Source organism: Genypterus blacodes, unplaced genomic scaffold (genome assembly GCF_046128005.1).
Source record: "Genypterus blacodes isolate CSIRO-AG114 ecotype Tasmania unplaced genomic scaffold, CSIRO-AGI_Gbla_v1 ptg000067l_1, whole genome shotgun sequence".
Classification (NCBI taxonomy): Eukaryota; Metazoa; Chordata; class Actinopteri; order Ophidiiformes; family Ophidiidae; genus Genypterus; species Genypterus blacodes.
In genome coordinates this window covers 9,063,469-9,083,987 of record NW_027466879.1, presented here as the reverse complement: position 1 = coordinate 9,083,987, position 20,519 = coordinate 9,063,469, and the positions used below count along the sequence as shown (strand labels likewise).

Genomic DNA, 20,519 nt, shown 5'->3' with positions numbered 1-20,519 from the left:
GGTAAATTCATACACTGCTGTACCCATTCTTAGCGCTTTGACTAAGTCCTATGATTATTATTATGCTTCACTTAAAGGAAAAGTACAGTAGCAGTGACTTGTCAGGAATGTTTGGTATGAAAATGTATCATCATCATCTAATCATTACTAAATCCTTAAGGATAATACATAATTTGTGTTTGTCTGTGTGTGTAATGATCCAGTCAGCCACTCTAACTACACACAACTTTTGAAAATGTATACGCGTGCATATTTCACTGTAAATAGGTGTTCAAATCAATGGAGTACATAGAAAAGGTGAACTATAAACAAAATGTAACTTGAAAAAGTTGAAATCAAAACTGAAAAATCCTTCTGTAATAGAAGGGAGACTTGAAATTGTATTTTTTGTCTTAATGCTCCTGTTCTCTGTTTTTCCTTTGAATTTACCTCATGAGATTTTGCCACTTTTGTCACTTCTAGCTGTGGGTCTAGACCAGAATCCAATTTTCATTATCACACAAAAGGCAGTTCATGTGTGTTACTCCCATAACGTTAATGCCTGTATTTCATGTGACAATTAAACTTTCTTACTTGCTTCACAAAGTCTCTGACAGTCTGAACTCGTGCTTTACTTGCCATATAATGTGGCTGCAAATTTCAATACAGTGTCAAACAATATGGGATAATATGGGAGGGTTTGTTTTCTTTTTTCTCTTGCTTGGAGTATGTCACTTAATTGCTGCTGACTTCAAATCTACATTAGGACAAAATTGGCCAAGCTGATTAGGAGTCTAAGATGAGACTCTCAATGCCTCTAAGGTTACAAGAATCATCTGTCCCTCTCACACATGGAGAAAAAACACACATGTACTGTACACACTGAAGCCATGCTCAGTGGGCAGTAAATGCAGTATGAGTAGGTGTGAAAAGTATCACTGGTGTAGTCACACACGTTTGTAGTGAGCAGCATTGCGGACAGACACCCATACCAGATGCTGTGTGCCCTTAGCTCAGAGGCATCGCTTCGAGGGGGGAAAGCCAGTGTGGGGAAATAAGCACCTGTCATGTGCCAACTGAAGTGTTAAGTGCACAAATTGTGGAGGCGAGGCTGATGTTTCCGCAGGGGTGACAGCTCTGGGTCCGGGTGCTATGTCAGGCCCTGGCATTTCATGTGAAGCTCCCCCAGCCCACCCCCAGTCCAGTCACTGCTGAGGGCACAATGGCAACTATTATTTACTGGATGTCTGCCTCATTTCCCCATATTCTTCCTGGCTGGCTATCACCCACCCACCCCTTTACCCCATGTGTCATCACAGTGGCAAACCAATGTCTGGTGAGTGTTTAAATCATTTATTCAAAGTGCTGGGTGTCAGCCGCAAACCAAATTGCCCACATTTGTGTGCTGGATCCTCTCAATTCTCCCTTCAGGTTGGACCTAAGTGCAAACCGTGGAAGGTGCATCAGCATGGATGTCAGCTGGCCTCTTCATAGACTAACACTAATGCCACATGAAGTCCTTACTGTGAATAGTGTGAAACTGCAAAATGTACAATAAATTGGCCATGCTGGAGGGGGGGACATTGCTGTGAAGTGCTGTGGCCACAAGCATTGTTATGACAATGGATGTTTAGGAACATGGGAGTTGACAGTGCATCACTGGCAGCCATAAGAGCTAGATTTCGCTGGATTTTGAGCACCAGTGGAGAGTGTTCACTGAGAAATAGAGAAAGAGATAGAAGAGAAATTGAAGACCCACTTTGAAATAGTCAGAATATCACAGAACTTCAAGGAGAAGATTGATGGTGGCCCAGGTTATTACCTTAATCTGAAAAGGCTGTTATCAGATTTGTGAATTCAGAGATGAATACATAGAAAGCAATTCAATCATTTGCAGCTTGCACTTAATTGATTTTACAATAATTGAACTTTATAGTACTTCAACAGCCCAAACCCAGAATCGTCCGTTGGTCAGAAACAAGAACCGTATGAGCCAATGTGCATGACAAGTGGGCCTATGTTCTTGCCTTAACTGCCACATGAAGAATTAACTGAGCTCAGAGCAACTACAGCACACACAGAACATGGTGTAGAATATAATGTTGGTAGGAATGAAGAGTTTTGTTGCTTAACAGTCTGCAGAATTCATTGCACTACAGATTCCTCAGTATTGCTTCTCCATGCAAACACATTTTACAGTTAAAGCGTCTGACTAAGTAGTAAGAGTGAAATGGTCTGTGACTGCCATCTGGTGGAAAGCTATGTGAAACACAATGTCCCGCCTACACTATTGATATGTCAAAATAAAACTCCCATTTCTTACTTGTAAGATCATATTGTAAAATGATTTTTGTCTGCCCAAAAAGCAGAATGGTCATTTTATGAATCAAGTCAAATCAAATTAAAACCCATTCACAAAATCACATACGTTGGAGAGGGAGAGTGAGAAAGAGAGAGAGAGGTTCAAGGGGTTGCCATAGACACGTTGCAGAATAAGAATAAAGAAAATATTCTAATATCTATTCTAATAATTCTTCCTCTGTTGATTTGCCCCTAGCATTGAAAGCCACGTCAAATAACGAAATCGCGACATCCCGTGGCACACTTACAGACACACATCTTATAGCAATGTGAAACTTTTTGTTTGTTTTTTCTTATTTAGTTATTTCATTCTACATATATATTGGATGTGTGTTGATTTGTTTTTCATTATTTGACCCGTGTATTTATTAGTTCGCGTATTTGATTTTAGGGTTAGCCATAGCTGTGTCAATAGTTTGATGGTTGACTTTGTTATTAGACCTGTATATCTTTATTAGAAGAAGTGGACATGCATCCGCAACATGGGAAGGTCTGTGTGACAAGAATTACATTTGAGACCAGTCGAGATTTAAAAAAAAAAAAAAAAAAAAAAGTAAATAAGCTAATTGATCAAAACGACTCGGACTGCCTCCAATGACGCGAGACAGCCACAGAACCACGCATGCGCAGAAGTATCTGCGTCGAAGCACCGAGCGAGCAGCCGCCGGGGACACGCGAGCTGTTGTTGCGTTGATTTCAGACTCCATAAACTTCCCCCAAAATGTCGGGATATGACAGCAACCCCTTCGTGGACCCAGTGGACGTGCATCCTTTCCAGGTGAGACAGTTCTCCTTCGTAAGCTAACCGGGGTTTTGAGTGGGTTTTACACGGTTTTCACCCGGTTGTCACGTAAAGATATGCTCTGACTAAAACCTGTTTGGTTGGATATTGGGTTTGGCTCTGGCGTTAGTATTTCCTGGCTCGTCACAAAGATTGATCAAGTTCTAGTCCGCTTACAAACAAATTTCGCATGGTAATAGATTGGATTGTGAGTATACAGGGGCCTTGCCTCACCTGTACAGGTAAACAGGCCCACGGACAGGTGCCTGGTAATACATCACCAAATATGGCTCATCTCAGACACACCATTCAACCAACCCAAAATGACGAGTTTGGTAGTAAATAAATCGTTAAGTATAATAATAAGTCCACATCGTAGGCTTTCTTTGGTCGTATCTATCTAGTATATTTGGTTTAGAGTGTGTTTGGTGGTCACATCCCTCTGTTTCCAGATGTCCAGGTATTCAGTTTACATTTACAGTTTTCAGTCTTTCAATATGCATTAACTCTCTGTGTCAAGTTTGCTTAAAGAAAGAGCATCTTTTGTTGGTTCAAACACAAGAAATTGTGTTTCCACTGAGACAAACTGCTCCCAGGCACAATGTCTATTAATAGTTCATGTGTTGAGAGACAGTTCACTGTACAAGAGCTTTTGCTGAACTGGTGTCTCTATAAGCAACAAATAAAGACTGATGAGGACTCACGGACACGCTGAATATATGTTGATACGTTTTTGTCTGTTCCAGGATGCCTCCATCACACAAGCCAGTGGAGGGACTGAAAATGTTGGGGAGTTCAACCCATTCTCAGCAAATGACCTGGTTAGTTTCTCTGTTGATGTTTTTGTCACATTCATACACATGCACAACTCAATATGCTAGGACGAGTATGCAATAATCTGTGTTACCATTTTCTGCTAATGCATGTAGTTGTTCCATCATCACCTGGAAATATATTTTAAAAAGATTACTATAATTCCTTTCACAGGGAACCCACACAGGCACAACAATCCCCATCGGTGATGCTGGATCTCAACCTGCCATACTACAGACCTCTGTGGAGCAGAGTGCACAAGTGAGTCTAATACTACTAATACTCGCGCAGAAATTAAGGAAACAAGTGTGCAGATAACAATTGTCACCAACAGCAGATACTTGGCTTTAAATGAGTGGCTCTAAATATCCAAAAAGACAGCTGAGGACATCAGTGATAGGCCACTCTTTCGACATGAGTGTTTTAATGGCAACTCCTTCATCATCCATAAGGAACGTGCATCGGCTGCCCAGACTAATCTGATCAAACAGCAGGAGGAGCTGGAGAGGAAAGCGGCTGAGCTGGAGAGGAAGGAGCAGGAGCTACAGAACAGGCCCATAGGCAGGGCGCTGAACACAGGCAGTGAGACATAATGACACACATTCTTAGTACAGTCAGATAGTAGGAAATACTGTTTTAATTTAGCTATGTATAGTGTATAGTTCATTGTTCCTTACTCTTGCTGATAGAACAGTATATTATTTACCCTATGTGATACATAATGCTGTTATCCTGACAGTATTCCATTCATGGTGTGTTACTTTAGCCATTTGTGGGTAAGCGTACATACTGTATGAACAAAGACGAATTTCTACACCACTGCAATGCTAAACCAGCCGTGAAAAATGTTTGTGTCTCAGCCAAAGAAAACAACTGGCCACCTCTTCCTAAAATCTTTCCTGTGAAGCCATGCTTCTACCAGGACTTTGAGGAGGACATTCCAGATGAATACCGCAGGATCTGCAAGCGAATGTATTACCTCTGGATGTGTAAGTACACTTTACATGGATTGCTCTTGAGAACAGACATCAATATGTGTTAAGGATGAAAGTATTTTAAGTCAGTGTTCCTGGAAATAGGAAGTGACTTTGGGTGTATTTACTGTATGAAAGACGGAATTCCAACAGTCTACAATATCTTTTCAGTCTTTAAAATATCTGTCTGCCAAATGCTTTCTGCTGTCTCTTACCTGAGGTGAATGCCTTCCTCCCTTTTGCTTCCATGATCAGTCCAGCTCATTGAACCTCTGTGTGTCTCCAGTCCACAGTGCCACGCTCTTCCTGAACATACTGGCCTGCCTGGCTTACTTCACAGCTGATTCTCAGTATGGTGTGGACTTCGGTCTGTCCATCCTGTGGTTCATCCTCTTCACCCCCGTCTCCTTCATCTGCTGGTACAGGCCTGTATACAAGGCTTTCAGGTACAATGTCTATAAAGCTTAGTTCATTAATCAGTCATTTCAACAGGATACATTTATTTATTTTTTAACAATTGTGTAATCATATAAGGATTTTCGTCTGCTACTTTTCTCCAGTGTGAATTGAACAAAAGGACTAATTTGAAGGCATCACTTTTGACATAGGCAACTTTCCAAAAAAAATTCAAAAGAATCTTTAGACAATCAATAATGCAATTGCCTGTTTGTTGCTGCCCAAATTGTCTGTGTTGCATTACATAAAGATCTTGATATACGTATTACTATTACCACTTTCTATCATGTGTTTACTATGTTATGATGAGGTTTAATTCACCTCTGCTATTCCACTATTTAAAAAAGCAACATTTGCACAGAAGTGCACTTAATTGTGGGTTTTAGTGAGCATTATGAGGCTATGATGCATTTTTCTAATCATGGAAAACTATAACAAACAGTTCTGCTTTATTTAAAATGTACTTTCATAGGACAATGCCTATTTTAATTATGTGTTTAATGTGAATTTGTTAATATGCAGTGGTTTGTACATTGCACGGAGGCTCTTTTGTGAACCTGTCTAATAGAAATTGTATGAAAATGTCTGAGAGAAAAAAGACTTCATATTTTGTAAACCATATTAATGTCCTTTGTGTTGTCGTTTTTATTTATCCTCCACAGGTCTGACAGCTCCTTCAGCTTCTTCTTCTTCTTTTTTGTGTTTTTCTTCCAAGTGGCAGTGTACATCATTCAGACTGTGGGGATACCCAAGTGGGGAAACAGGTCAGTGGGAACCTGAAACTGGATAATGGCATGCAGTTTGAGTGAAAGCATGAATGTGTGGTGTTAGCACAGCACTAACAATGGATAGCTGTAGTCTGAAAGAATTTCTGTATGCTGCTTGGAGTACATTTATAACAAATGTGGGTGTGCATGGATAGGTGGTGTTTCTTCATTCAAGCTGTGTGTGTGTGTGTGTGTGTGTTTGTGTGTGTGTATCCTGTCCTGTATCTCTTCTCTTGACATCTCTGACAGACCGATTCCCGCTACCTTACGTTGTCTGGGGTGCTGCTTTGTAAGTGTGTAGAAATTTTCTCTTTTCCCTTTGGGGTTCTTTTCTATTTCATATAATATATAAATTTCATTTCTTTGTCATTCACAGTTTGAAGCTTTCACGTTGCTGTCTTTTTGTCACTAGGACAGGTTTTCTACAAGATCTTTGACTGCTATTCTGTAATGTGTACCAAATGTTTTTCTACATTGTCAGGCAGAGAAAATCTGAAATAACTTGCATTATTTTCTGTTTCTGTGTTTCTGTGTTGTTGACAGTGGCTGGATCTCATCCATCAGCATGATTAGGACTAACCTGGCTGTGTCAGTGGTTATGATGGTGGTGGCAGGGTTTTTCACCGTAAACGCCATTCTAGCCGTTGTCCTACTCAAAATGGTACGGTAGTCAAATATACAAATTCCCTTCATATGAAAATCGGAGCCTCTTATGTTCTCTGCAGTTGAAACATTGACCTATTGAATGATTTCATAATGGAAAGACAGCAGACCATGGTGCTGCGTGCTTACATTTGATTTGTCCCTTTGGCATCATATTTATTTTTAATTCCATCTCAGCAAGACTAAATTTCAATTCAGCAATGAGAAGACAACAAAGGCAGCAGTTTGGAAAGGAAAAATTACAATTGAGGGGACAAATACATGAAGAAAATCTTTAATGGGTCACTTAGCCAAACCTCCAAACCTGTTGAATTGTTAGCGAGCGCACCAGATTTACCACGGTCTGAGTTCCAAGGGACAATTTTATACAATTTCACTATTTGCTCATGCTTGCACAGCACATGTACTGATTCAAAGCACAGGACTCACTTTTCACCAAAATGTGCATTTTTAATCTGTGCTTTTTGTTTTGTCACTTTAACTGTCATCCAGGTCCACTCTAAGTACCGAAGGACAGGTGCCAGCTTCAGCAAGGCCCAGGAGGAGTTCTCCCAGGGGGTCGTTACCAACAGAAATGTCCAGACTGCAGCAGCCAGTGCTGCCAGCGCCGCTGCCCAGGGAGTGTTTCAGAGGAACTAGGAAATTAGACCGTCTTGCAACCTCAATGCCTCCAATTAATGTCTTCTCTCTAACCAACATACTACAATAACCATGTCCCAACACTCTTAAATAGCTTCTCAGTTTTGTTTGGCATTTGATTATTTATTGAAAAACAGGAGATCTTGATGACCATAGTAGTGATCCATCAGTTTGCAGCATAGTGCAGATCATGGCATTTCCCTTGCTCTGTCACTCCTCATTAACATACATATTTGGGTTAAGCGCTGACTCTGGCAGTTCAGTTATCTGGAAAATGAAGAATATTACTTCAGTTAAAGTAGAGAAGTCAATGAAGGAACAGTGCAACATCTCATGTGTGCATTGAAGATTAATATATATTGTACATGTGTGTCTGATAAGCAACACTGAAAAGAACTGGGCTCTTGCAAGTACTTTTACATTAATCAGGTCAATTTGAGTAGAAGGACACTGTTAAAAAGTATTTGTTATCGCTCAATGTTTGTTTCGAAATAATGTGCAGGGCTGAAGTGAACCTTGGCCTCACATGTTAACTGTCCACATAGTTTGGATTATATGAAAAGAACAATTTAACAATGAATGATGGATGCCTTTAATAATATATTTTGTGTCAGTACAGTAGCATTAGAGCTCCACAGGGTAACATCATTGTGACCCATTTTAATAGCCTTTAGAATATTCAGTCCTGAATGTTTTATACACCTGTCCTCTCAGTTGATTAAATTATTTGGTCTGGACACTACAAAATGGGATGTGGGCTGTCGGTGGTACGGAAATGACACAGGTCAAAACACCATTATGTTCCTTTGCTGATGAAGATAGTTGCTGTACATCTGAATGTATTTGTTTTGATATGTATAATACTGTATAGGATAAGCTTGTCCTTAGTGAAGGGTGACTGGAAGAAGGGTTTTCTTTTAACTTTTAATCAGGTTATAGAGGTACACAACATTTAATTCATGGTGCTGGCAAGATTGGCGATTTCAATATATTTCCTAATAAAGAGTGAATTAATGAGCTGGAAGAACATTATAGATTTAGCTGTTTATCCATTTTGTCATATATCACCTGGAAATGAATGTCGCATTATGCATTGAATGTGATTTAAGAACATGCGGTCTTTATTTTCTAGGTGGTTGATAGCTGTTTGCTTTTCATGTATTTCATTGTAGATATACAGTTTCCTGTTTGGCGTTTAGTTACTGTAAGATTCGGAATCACTAATTTATTTAGGTTTAAGTCCAGTGCTTTTAATTGGATCTGAATACTTGTGTGGGCTGTTAGTGTTTTACAATTTTGTTTATCTTGACGGAGAAGAGATTTTGTTTGAAGTTTCCCTCTGATGAGCCGAATGTGTTCTGTGTTGTAACCTAAAACACATTTACTGAAGGGAATTGTACTGGAATTTGGTTATTGATCTTAAAATGAATTGAGAATAAATAAATTGATGGATCCTGTTCAGATTAAGAGGATTAATTTGATTCCACCCATGTTGTAGAATTACTGTAAAACATTGTAGTTGTGAATCTAATGAGCTATTATGACATGTCTCTAAGATTCCCTTAGTAGAGCATTTTCTAGACTGAGCAGCAAGCAAGAAGCCTGCACAGTGGTATTATACTTATCAGTGATTCCCAAACTTTTTCTGCAGGGCCCCCCTTTTGAAAATAAGAATATTTTTGCGGTGGCTCACGTACTCTTGCTCAGTCTGGGATCATTTATTTTGTGAGTTTGTAAATGTTCATACTTTCTAAATGTGGTGTTTTTTTTTATAACTTTAGCTAACTGTCTGGGTTTATCCCAGGTGTGGTTTAGTCCTAAAATGTCATTGTCAAATGTTAAATCATTATTTTCATGATGTTTCATTGCTAAATGCTCGCACTGATTTTAACTGATAATTTAAGTAGTTCATACAAGTTCGGCTAGCCTAGAGTTACGTGTAGCTTTTGATTAGTCACGATTTGGGCTGGGGTGACACGTCGACTTGAATATATCAATTTGAATAAACTTGCGTCGCATGACTGCTACGCCAGGTAAAAAAAACAACAACCGGAAAACAAGCTGCGCGAAAAACAATCGTCCACTAAAGTGTGGGAGTATTTTGGACAGACACCGAATAATATAAAGCTCTGCAAAATAGAAATGACTTCTTACAGCGGTACAACTGCTCTGCACAAACGCCTAAAGCGAAAGCATTGCGGAGCGCGTTGTCATGGCGACAGCAAGACAGCAACGTAAACCTGTCTACTTTGTGCCCCCGCCCACCAAGCATGATACATAAGAATGATCAAGGTGTTTGTCTGTAGCAGTCACTTGAAATAGATTTTGCAACTGTCCATGTCTAAAGTCATTTCTGCACCGCTTCTAACGTAACGTTTCACCATGCGTTGTTATTCGCTTTATATTTTCTGTTGACCTAACATGTATGAGTGAGCTGAATGCCGAACTACGTTCTTACTCAGGACATACGGAGACCCGTGAGAGAGAGAGAGAAGGGGAGTGAGGAAGAGAATGAGATTTGATTCAGATTGCAAGATTAGTTATTACACAAATTGCACTAATTTTATCGCAAGATGATGTAATGTTGGGCTGCTAAACTTCAGGTTATTTAGACTTAGACGAACTTTATTGTCATTCAACCTATACATATAGTGTACATTTCAACGAAATTACGTTGCAATTGGCAGAGAAAGCAAAAAAAGAGAATAATATAGATATGAATATATACTGTACTAAAATATATATTCACATGTCTGCAAATATTTCTCTACAATAGGTTGTTAAGAGTAGGGGAATACTATGCTATGCTACTACTTCTGCTACCTATAGATTGCATAGAATAAATTAAATTATTGCACTTATAATACATAGAATTTAAATAGAATTCTGGTATACTGTTATATGTTTAAAGGACTTGTAATGTTTGATATTACACAGGAAAAATATACACTGTACAATCACACGAAGTAATTAATAATTTCTGTTTTATTTTGTTTTGTACTATGAAGTTCATCTATTTTTGTTAAGTGAAATGCGTTACACAGAGCAATGGACTGAGGCTGTTATCCCGAGACCCATGTTGTTTCTGGTCGCAATTTCACTGTTAAATACAGTGTTGCAGTAATAAAGAAGCGTGTGATCACCTGGTTGTCTGTGGAGTATGGGGCTGTATCTCATCACCTACAGTTGTGACCCGTCACATGTGTACAACAGATTTTTGAATGGGGTCGAATCCAGTGGCGCAACCCACAGACCAAGAGACAAATTCGTACATGGGCCCTGAGACTTGTCTCTCAGGCTGTACACTACTCGTTTTTCGTACTGAATGGCCCTAGTCCAAACCCTATAACTTTATTCTAATAATACATCGAAGTGTGTGTTTGGTGAACGCTGATGGGGTCGGCGTTCACAGCCTCTGGGTAAAATAAGCCTGGAAGACTAAATTCAGCGCTGAACGAGGACTACATAAATTCATGGCTCAGCCGTCTCCATGGTAACAGCTTCCAGAGTGGCTAGTCCCAAAATGGCGGAAGAGGAGAACGCCACAGTGGTGAGTGCAAACCAAAGTTGAACTAGTTGTCATTTAAAACGTCAACATAGATTAACCGTATATCGAACATATAATTGAATGTCTTTGTATGTAACATATGCACTAAACGTAGCCTATGTTCAACGCTTGTCCTTGAAGCTGGCGTTAGCTCGGTTGCTACACTGTCGTACCGGATTAACAGGTGACCATATTAACTGGTAACTTTAGCATGAATGTATCAGCGTTGCCTTCATGAATTGATGACTATTTCTCAAGACAATTCTTAAAACTAACGTCCATTCCTCACCAGATGGCACGACCAGTTGTTGATCTGGACACTTGACCTAGCATTAAACGGGAGTTAAATTGATTAACCGAAGGCTAACGGTAACTTGGGCTCTGTGGTCTTACTCATTCATTGCAAGGTAGTGGTTAGAATGAAACATGAAGTGATGCTTAAAAGAATTAACTTATGTTATGTTAGCTGCAGTAGAAATGTGTTGCTATCGTCAACGTACCTGTTACGGTAGATTTTGGCCAACATTAGCCCCATACTTGATTATTGACTGAGGGCTGTCATTGCAACGACCCGTTATTCCTCATAATGACTGTGACATTTGTCTGTATTCCATCGAGCCTTTCCATACGTGAATGCTTCTAAACGAGTGGCTGTGAAACGTTGACGACTAGGGAACACATCCGAACAACCATGACTACGAAACCATCCACTAAGAAAAACCTAATTAGTGTATGTGTGCTGTAGTATGAACATGAAATGTCACTTATATACATTTGGGTGGAGTTGGGCTCAAATGTATAGTTAAAACACTGTAATAATAAATATTGTAATGTAATAGTTGTATCCCACCACCATCAGTGGTGCATGTAGAATTCAGAGAACCACTGTTTTAGGTTACAACAAGTTTTGGATTTTGCTTTTAATTGTGCCAAAAGAATGACACAAACAACAAAAATAACTTTTAAATCATCCATGGGTTCATTTCCATGTGTTCATATTCATAAATTATGGAATCGCAAAGTGGTCTGTACATGATCTTCAAGTTATTTGACCCACTATTGAAAGAGGAAATGCATCTCATCTAAGTTGTGAAAACACTTCTTAGTTTTTGTTCATTAAGCATCCATAATGAAACCCATCATGCCTGTTGATGTAGGGATTTCACTGGGCCTTTTCATGGTTTCGTCTTGTTTTTACACTGATTTGTATTGTACAAGTGCTATACTATTCATAGTGTTCTGTGTGATCTTGTCATGTACTGACTGCAGGCTTTTCATAATAGCCGTTTATTTATTTCTTTATGTTGTTGCATTTGATATTTCAGCTCCCAGTAGCTACTGAACCCAAGAAACGCCGGGCTCCTAAAGGTGCAGTATTACTGACATGTCTCCTTACAAAATGTTGTTGTTTTTTTTGTTCAAACTCACAGAAAATGTTTAACCCACCAATACATTTGCCATGAGGTTTCTGTTCATATCTTTAAATCCACCCTTGGAACTACAACCCTCCAAATTTGGTCTACAATTTGGATGAATTATTAAAAGACAATGAATGAAGATTAGATGAATTCCATTTAATTTTCCAGCAGAGGGCACCCTCAGTCTTCTGTCTGAATTGAGGGACGCCATGTGAATGATGAGGCACATTCCAGGTGTTTTTATGCTTATTATTTTCTTTATCCCTGACGATAATTATCATTGTTGTAGTTAGTGTTTTTGGTGAATTCATAGCTTGTGTTACAAAAATGTTGACTCCATCATGCTTTACAACAGAAGTGTATGTAATACTGTACTGAGTAGTATGCAATGTATTTTATTATGGAGTATTTTATGTATGAATACTTGAATGTCAACTGGTTTGATATTTGAAAAACTGAATTAAATGTGTAATAATTGCAAATAGTAAACTATTAAATGTATGGCTAATGTACTCAATATACAATGATCATGAAATAATAGAGGCATAAGACACACACAGACACAAGTATTACATGTGTAGTTATCATATTCATATTCATATCATAACACCTCAAAGATTTCATCTATTGTTTCATCTTTACAAATCAAGTTCACAAAGCCTGTTATTGAAGGCTAAAATAATTGTCTCTAACCAGGTGAAATGAAGACCTACTTACTACCAGAAATTATTTTCTCATGTTTAAAGATACTGACACTCCTTTCCTTCTGAAATTGCAATACAAGATTCAACTGTACTTCAAAGGAGTACAATTGTTTTTTGCAGTGTGACATTTTCTTAGTAAGTATAACTTGCACATACGTCAAATCTGTCTCAGCAGTAGCCAGATCATACACAACGAGAGAGCAACTCATCATCTTTGGGATGAGATTTTTCTTACAAGCCTATTTTTAGGAGACCTCATGCTGGCCTCCTCTTCACTTCTTCTCTCTGTTGCCTTTTTGTAGTTGTAGGACTTCATGTCACCCATCTCTCTATAAATCAGCCCACTTTTGTTCATGTGGATGCTGGAGTGCCACAGGGCCACAGCTTAAACCTTGACACAAGAATATCATTACTGCCTCATCAGGAGGAAAAGCAGATTAAGTCCCTACAAATAAGTCCATCCAGAATCTTGATGAGACAAATTTGAGAAGTACATCCAGTGTCCCACTCGGTACTGGTGAGGATTTCCATGAAAGTTGGCAAAGTGCTCAGGCTCGGATTTTAGCTATGAATCAACAGAATACACCCCCAAAGTGCTAACACATGAGAACAACAGATGGGCGCTCTGTCGTAGTTCACATTGTATAAATATCCCCCACTGTAAGTGACAGTGCCTTGGGTCCTATTTTTAACCTCAGAAGAAGGTAGTAATTGCAAGATAACAGGATTAGCAGAGTCAAACTCACTGGGATTGGCGTCACAATGCATTCCTTGTTAAATAAAATGTACTCCATGAAGAAGATGACATGCAGCATTGTGATTTGCTCCTTGAGGTTACCTCACCCTTCTGAAGCTCCGTATTGCACTTCTCATTGCCCAGCCTCCTTTCTATACTGTCTCTGTTCTGTCACACAGACCTGGCTTGCTGTAGTCATTGTTGCTGTGACAATGGGGAGACTTTCGGAATTAACTGTCAGGTAAATAAATCATCATTTGAACTGTGTGTATTGATCGTGAAATGATGTGTGTCCACCCAGCCCCAGAACTTCCTATTGTGGAGAGGAGAAACTGGCTAATCCACCAGCACTATATACGCAAAGACTATGATACCTGTAAGGTAAAGTGCCATCTATCCTTCCTTCTTTTTGTTTTTTAGTTATCTTTTTTTTTAATGCTGTTTGTACTGTAAGATGATTCATGCTTTGTGTTGTTGTTGTTGTTGTTGTTGTTTGTGAGTATCCCTGGTAACCCTGTAATATAGATTATCTTAATATACTGCATTAACATGTGTACTCCATTTTGTGAAAATGGTGATTGCAGAGTAAAATACTTGAAGTACTCGATCAAAACTCTTAATCCATGTGTGCACACGTATGAAGTATTACTGGGATTTAAGTTATGTTAATTTATGTTAAACAGAGATGACAACAGCAACAACAGCGTGCTGCTATTGTGTCGCAGAATTTGTTTGAACAAATTGTCTTTTTGGGCGAAGTAATTAGCAATATCTGCAACAGTCCTCTTCAAAAATGTTTCAATTAACATCATACCACTGTTTTACAAGTTGTTATCCATTCTGCGTGAACCCAGGCGATCATTAAAGAACAGCTGCAGGAGACAAATGGAATGTGTGAATATGCCATATATGTTCAAGGTGAGCTACTGTATGTTCACCGTCACGCTTAACTCTTAAGATGCTACATTGGTTACATAGAAATAGTCATGTTGTCAAATATGAGCTGTGTAAAATGAAAGCTCTCCCCCAGAATCCACCCCTTAGAATGTGTTTGTTTTACCTCCTCTCCATGCAGATGATAGCCCTTCTTCTATTTGTTTTCTTCTTTGCCACAGCACTGATTTTGCGACTTGAAGGGAAAATACAACAGTCCCTGGAGCTGTTTCAGAGCTGTGCCATCCTTAATCCCAACAGCACTGACAATCTCAAGCAAGTGGCCAGATCATTGTGAGTCTCTTGCCCTTGGGCCTGGGGGCCACCGACCTAATAGCCTGATATTTTGATATTCTAAGGAAAAATTTATCCGTTTGCCATCACCATTCAACTTTGCAAAAAATGGCAACAAAAAAGCTGTGCAACAGGCTGTGATTACGGTGGGTTCATATGTCATATGGGTAATTGTTATTGGTCCTCTTTGTAGATTTCTCCAGGGAAAGCACAAGGCAGCTATCGAATTCTATCATGGAGCTGCAAGACTCAATGAAAAAGACTGGGTAAAGGAACATGTTATTGAGCTGTTGTCATGAAAAATGTTCACTCAGTGAGCCATCTTAAACTAGAAATGCATGGAGATAAAAACTAATCTCTCCACACGTCCATTTACAATGGGATATGTGCACACTGAAGCACTGGACAACAGTACTACTGCACTAGCAAACTGGACAGCTAATCACGCATATGTGCTTGAAATATAACCTGTTCCCCTTTACTGTTGCCTTCAGCTGTTACATGGTACAATTATCAAGTGTGGAAATAAATTTTAATTTTTCTCTTTTCTCCCCTCAGGAGATTAGTTATAATTTGGGTGTGTGTTATTCTTTCATCAAAAACTTCAAAAATGTGAGTATGCTGATTTTACTAACAATAGACGTTGTTAACAATCCAGTGTTTTGATCACCGTCTTCTCCTGTCTCCGCCAGGCTGAGGAGCAACTAAACATAGCTCTGCAGTTACACAAACACGACAGAACTTTCATGATGCTTGGGAAAGTTCATTTGCTGGCTGGAGACACTGATAAGGCCATTGAAGTGTATAAGACAGCAGTGGAGTAAGTACAGCTCACATGTGGACAGAAGGAAAAATACACAGGGAAGTCTTATTTCTTGAATATGATGTTTTGGTCTTTTGGTATGATGCAGTGTATCACTCCCTAAGGAAACTTGTAGAGGGATTGGTGCCGGTGGTAATTATTACATTTCAAATTTGGGGATTGTTTTCAATATTATAGTTTTATAATCAACCAAATTGATGAATTACTGTTGATAACTGTGGTAATAATTGCACCATTTCGACATACTTACCAAGGTTGACATTTTACCCACGGCCCTTTTCAGTTTAGTATAAATTCTTTTCATTTCCAGTTCTAATCACATTGTGAATACTTAAACATTTAATCGTCTTGTAAATAAGGAAGTGACATCCAACCGTGTCTATCATGGCACATATTATGGATGCCTCCTGTTGGGGCTAAATGAATTAATCAAGAAATCCAATAGTGGTGTTGCTTTTAATGAGGTGAACCACTGTGAGTCCTATTTTAAATTTCTCTTTCTCTTTGCTCTGCTCCTTCTCCGCTCTACCACATTGCCTTTAATGCAGACCATCCCCCCACAGGTTGTAGTTAATGCTCCACAATATGCTGAATCAAATCCTGATTGCATAATCAGCAGATAATCTGAATATCAACTATGTCTGCTTAAGAACATTGAAGGCTTGAAATGCAATTACAGGCATAGATAAAGTTAAATTTTTCATTTGCATGGTCTAATTCTCTATTCAGATTCTCTCCAGAAAATACTGAACTCCTGACTACTCTTGGTCTGCTGTTTTTAGAGGTAGGCTTTTTTTACAGCCTTTTCAGTGAAATAATGTAGCAACAAGCACTATAGTATATTAATGTTTTTCAGAGAAGGGATGACATTAAGGAGTGGATTTCTAACAAAATGTGTGTGTGTTCATTTTTTGTCAGCTTGGGAAATACCAAAAAGCATTTAAGCACCTTGGGAATGCCCTTACATTTGACCCCAACAATTATAAGGTATGTGAATACTTGAGCAACCCATATGCTATGGTATAAACTTGGTCTGCTGTTTAACAAGCAGAAATCAATACATTGAGCTTCTTGTAAAGCAGTTCTGTCAAAATATATAAAGTCATTTACTGTAAGGTGGCACTCTTGTTTTTCATCATATGGACTTTCAAAGGATGCGTCCCTGTTATGTTTTTGTTCCTAGGCCATCCTGGCTGCAGGCAGTATGATGCAGACCCATGGAGACTTTGATGTGGCCATGAACAAGTACCGGGTAGCGGCGTGTAAAGTGGCTGAGAGCCCCCCTCTGTGGAACAACATCGGCATGTGTTTCTTTGGCAAAAAAAAATATGTAGCCGTGAGTAATGCTATTTATTGCTTACCTTGTCTTCATTCATCAGTCTCAACAAAGATAAGAAACAAATCAAGCTAAAACGCATCGGACCAATTGCATTTAATCATTCTGTAATAGGAATAAAGCTCACACAACTCAGGTGTAAGCAGTAATTCTGCCAGAAACTATGTTTGTTTGCCAGCTCATCTGCTCATCTTAATTATTAAGGCACCTTCTGTAATGTTAATTTACTGGGGTACATTTGCTTAACTGCTCGTCCAGGAAACAAGAGATATCAGATCAGATCATATTAATAAATACATTGATTATATTAAATCCACTATTGTATTGCTGAGAGAATTGTCACTTCACACGTGCAGCTGCATTCTGGACCAGCTGGAGAGTCTTTAGAGACGTATTAGGGCAGCCTCATAATAATGAATGTGGACACGTTTTTCTGCATCATTTTGAGAGAAAATGTACCTGCCAGCATTTGACTCCTAAACTGTATTTGTTCCACAGGCCATCAGCTGTCTGAAGAGAGCCCACTACCTGTCTCCCTTTGACTGGAAAGTCTTGTACAATCTGGGCTTGGTGCACCTGACCATGCAGCAGTATGCTTCTGCATTTAACTTCCTAAGTGCTGCCATCAACCTGAATCCCCGCTTGGGGGAACTCTACATGCTGCTGGCAGGTACTAAGTCACAGATACACAGAAATTGTTCAATTCAGGGGTGCATAATGCTTTTAAATGTAACTTTCTGTTCCGTACAAAAATACGTCCTGTATTGTAGTCGGTCTATTCTTTCTGTCAACACGAGTACTGGGATATTCATCGTCACACACACAGTCACACACACTCTATGGACATGTTGGTTTTTTAAAAATCTGTTCTGTAAAAACTGTTTTATTCAGAGTGATAACTGATAAATAATTAAATGAATGGAATTGAATTGATTCAAAGTCACCATCTGCTAGTTATTTGATGTCTCTTATATCCAGCATGATCAAAGTTCCTTTCTGATGGCATATTTTAGAATGTTTGTGGCTGATGTTTTGCAAACATCTACAAAATGCCCTCGCTCAACAGCCATCTGCTTTTGAATTTGATAAAACATGCATAGTATACATTATTCTGACACTTATCCTATTATTAACAGTGGCTCTGACCAACTTGGATGATGCAGAGAATGCCACCAGAGTGTATGAACAAGCTGTTGCTCTGGATGAGTGAGTCTTACAGCCTACCTTTAATGTGCATGTGTCTCTGAATTTCAGTCTGTATAGGATTGGTCCATATTTTCCTTCTTTACTTGCTGACCAATTTTCCACAGATCCAACCCTCTGGTCAATCTCAATTTTGCCATCTTCCTCTATAATCATGGTGACAAGAAGGGGGCTATGGAACAGTATCTGGAAATGGAGAGGAAGGTCATTCTGCTTAGAGACAGCAGTGGCAACCTTGAGTTCGACACTGAGGTACTGTAGAATAACTTTCTATTGATGCGTAAACGTCCACTGTAGGAATAATCAGTCGTCAAGTACTGCTTTCGCCTGTTTGTCATTGATAGCTAATGGACATGGCTCAGAGGATGGCGGCTGCCCTGCAGATGACAGAGACTCTGGTCTGGATTAAACCAGCCAATGACTCCAAGTCCAAACCAAACTCAGCAGTCGTCACCAAAACATCCGGCACAGCCCTTGGTATGAACCAAGCTCTGGGCAAGGCCATGTCTTCTGCCGCAAGCTACAGCAAGAACATGCAGCTACCAACAGGTACAGATCCCCGAGGTCACTAAAAGGACCGAGTCTACTGCAGAGGCTAAGCTTGACTAGTGCTCTTAAACCTGGGTGTAACTCTAAGTCCTGACTAAATATGTCTCAAGAGTTTCAGTCACTTACCTTACATTGAGTTAGTGCTTGGAACAAAAACCTTCAACTTAGTGTAGTCTCTGCTTTTTCTGTGAAACTTTATCCCATTTTTCATTCAAGCATCTTGTACTAAATCAAACTGAATAAATGTTTTTCTTTTCAACCAAAACACAATAGGTGGAAAAGAGAATCAAGCGTCAAGCAGTACAGAGTCTTGGTAACAAAGAAGTAATGTGGAAAAATGACAAATGGGTCAACTGATAAATTCATGGCTATTATTCAGTGACTGTAGGTGCTTACAGCTCTCACACTGAAAGGTAAAGTGGCCATGAGTGCTTCTCCTGCTATAGATTGCAGGTTGTTTTGCAGTGGCACAAGGACGTGAGAACAATGCATTTACTGTATATACATTCGAAGTATTAACACAGCTCTTCCAAACTTTCTGCTGTATGACTGCATACAGTTCTTGGATGCCACTGTGCAGTATTCATTGTACTATTCCAATAATATGTCAGTCAGGTCAGGGTCATTGTTAACTGGCATTTTTATTTTGCGGCCATTTAATGATCTTTATCACCTTATGTACATAGATATTCAAATGTTCTTATTCGAATGCTTTTGTTGGTTTTAGGAGTTCCCAAAGCCCCTTCCATGCCCCTTGAGCCAGATGTGGATCATGCTCCCTGTCCACACAGTGATCCCCCAGGCTCCCCAGAACCTGAGGAGTCAGACACCCCCAAATCCAAAACCTCCAAGCGAAAATCTAAGATGGAGGAGGTGAATTAGGAGGTTCTTGTGGAGGTTCTTAAAAATATGACCAAGCCATTTCTGGTTTTGTAGTTGATAATGGTGTTAAGTTAGATCTTCTGTCTAATGTTATTGGTCTTTGTTTTTAGTGCACAGCATTGAGTTGTCTTTCATGATCATTTATGTTACACTTGAACAGTAACATCAGAATTCCTCTGTGCATTCTTCACCATGCATTCCATTCATACAGAATTCTTCCATTTTTACACAAGGCCACAATATTTCTCTGCAATAGTCGAGTCTCCTGTAGAGTATATATGAATGTTGCAGATTTGGGGCACACGCGATGATACATTTCACAGTTGTGCAGCTGTTGTTCTTGTTGATTACTTAGAGATTTCAGCAATAAGGCCAAATGATGGTTTCCTTGTAAGGACATTTCTAGAAAGGTGTCATCCCTCAAGCTGTGGATCACCTCTGCAGCTAAGTGAATGTAAAGAAAATGCTTTGACAATCTCTGCTAAAGATCTGAGTACAGCTACAGGATCATTTTCAAGTAGTGTCATAGGATTGTATACATTTGCATGATCTTTTTTGAGGATTGTTGAATGTAAATAGCAATACATGCTTTTATATGTGGATAAATGTTATGTTTATATAAAGGTATGTATATTTTATTGAAGAAGAGTTTAAATAAAAG

At 39.2% G+C, this 20,519-nt stretch overlaps 2 protein-coding genes across 2 annotated transcripts; both read left to right on the top strand.

Annotated features, from left to right (window-relative positions):
- The first annotated feature begins 2,971 nt into the window (after nt 1–2,971).
- Nucleotides 2,972–8,894, top strand: LOC143005092 (secretory carrier-associated membrane protein 2-like). The gene is made up of 9 exons (XM_076156342.1): nt 2,972–3,118; nt 3,868–3,942; nt 4,109–4,195; nt 4,387–4,516; nt 4,795–4,923; nt 5,195–5,354; nt 6,027–6,128; nt 6,675–6,792; nt 7,287–8,894. The coding sequence occupies exons 1-9, from the start codon at nt 3,062–3,064 to the stop codon at nt 7,431–7,433; spliced, it is 1,005 nt and encodes a 334-aa protein (XP_076012457.1). The 5' UTR covers nt 2,972–3,061; the 3' UTR covers nt 7,434–8,894.
- Nucleotides 8,895–10,923: 2,029 nt separating this feature from the next.
- On the top strand, nt 10,924–19,869 carry bbs4 (Bardet-Biedl syndrome 4). Its single transcript, XM_076155833.1, has 16 exons — nt 10,924–10,983; nt 12,306–12,348; nt 14,140–14,219; nt 14,693–14,756; nt 14,954–15,065; nt 15,259–15,331; nt 15,624–15,677; nt 15,758–15,885; nt 16,618–16,672; nt 16,807–16,875; nt 17,072–17,224; nt 17,723–17,894; nt 18,361–18,430; nt 18,535–18,679; nt 18,772–18,976; nt 19,704–19,869. The coding sequence occupies exons 1-16, from the start codon at nt 10,924–10,926 to the stop codon at nt 19,856–19,858; spliced, it is 1,638 nt and encodes a 545-aa protein (XP_076011948.1). The 3' UTR covers nt 19,859–19,869.
- Nucleotides 19,870–20,519: the final 650 nt, after the last annotated feature.

Excerpts from the sequence above, each read along its gene's own strand:
- bbs4 (XM_076155833.1), top strand. The coding sequence starts at position 10,924 with ATGGTAACAGCTTCCAGAGTGGCTAGTCCCAAAATGGCGGAAGAGGAG. Across the intron at positions 15,066-15,258 it reads AAGCAAGTGGCCAGATCATT|ATTTCTCCAGGGAAAGCACA; the intron begins GTGAGTCTCTTG and ends TCCTCTTTGTAG. Across the intron at positions 18,431-18,534 it reads CAAGCTGTTGCTCTGGATGA|ATCCAACCCTCTGGTCAATC; the intron begins GTGAGTCTTACA and ends AATTTTCCACAG.
- LOC143005092 (XM_076156342.1), top strand. The coding sequence starts at position 3,062 with ATGTCGGGATATGACAGCAACCCCTTCGTGGACCCAGTGGACGTGCAT. Across the intron at positions 4,517-4,794 it reads CAGGGCGCTGAACACAGGCA|CCAAAGAAAACAACTGGCCA; the intron begins GTGAGACATAAT and ends TTTGTGTCTCAG. Across the intron at positions 6,129-6,674 it reads ATACCCAAGTGGGGAAACAG|TGGCTGGATCTCATCCATCA; the intron begins GTCAGTGGGAAC and ends TGTTGTTGACAG.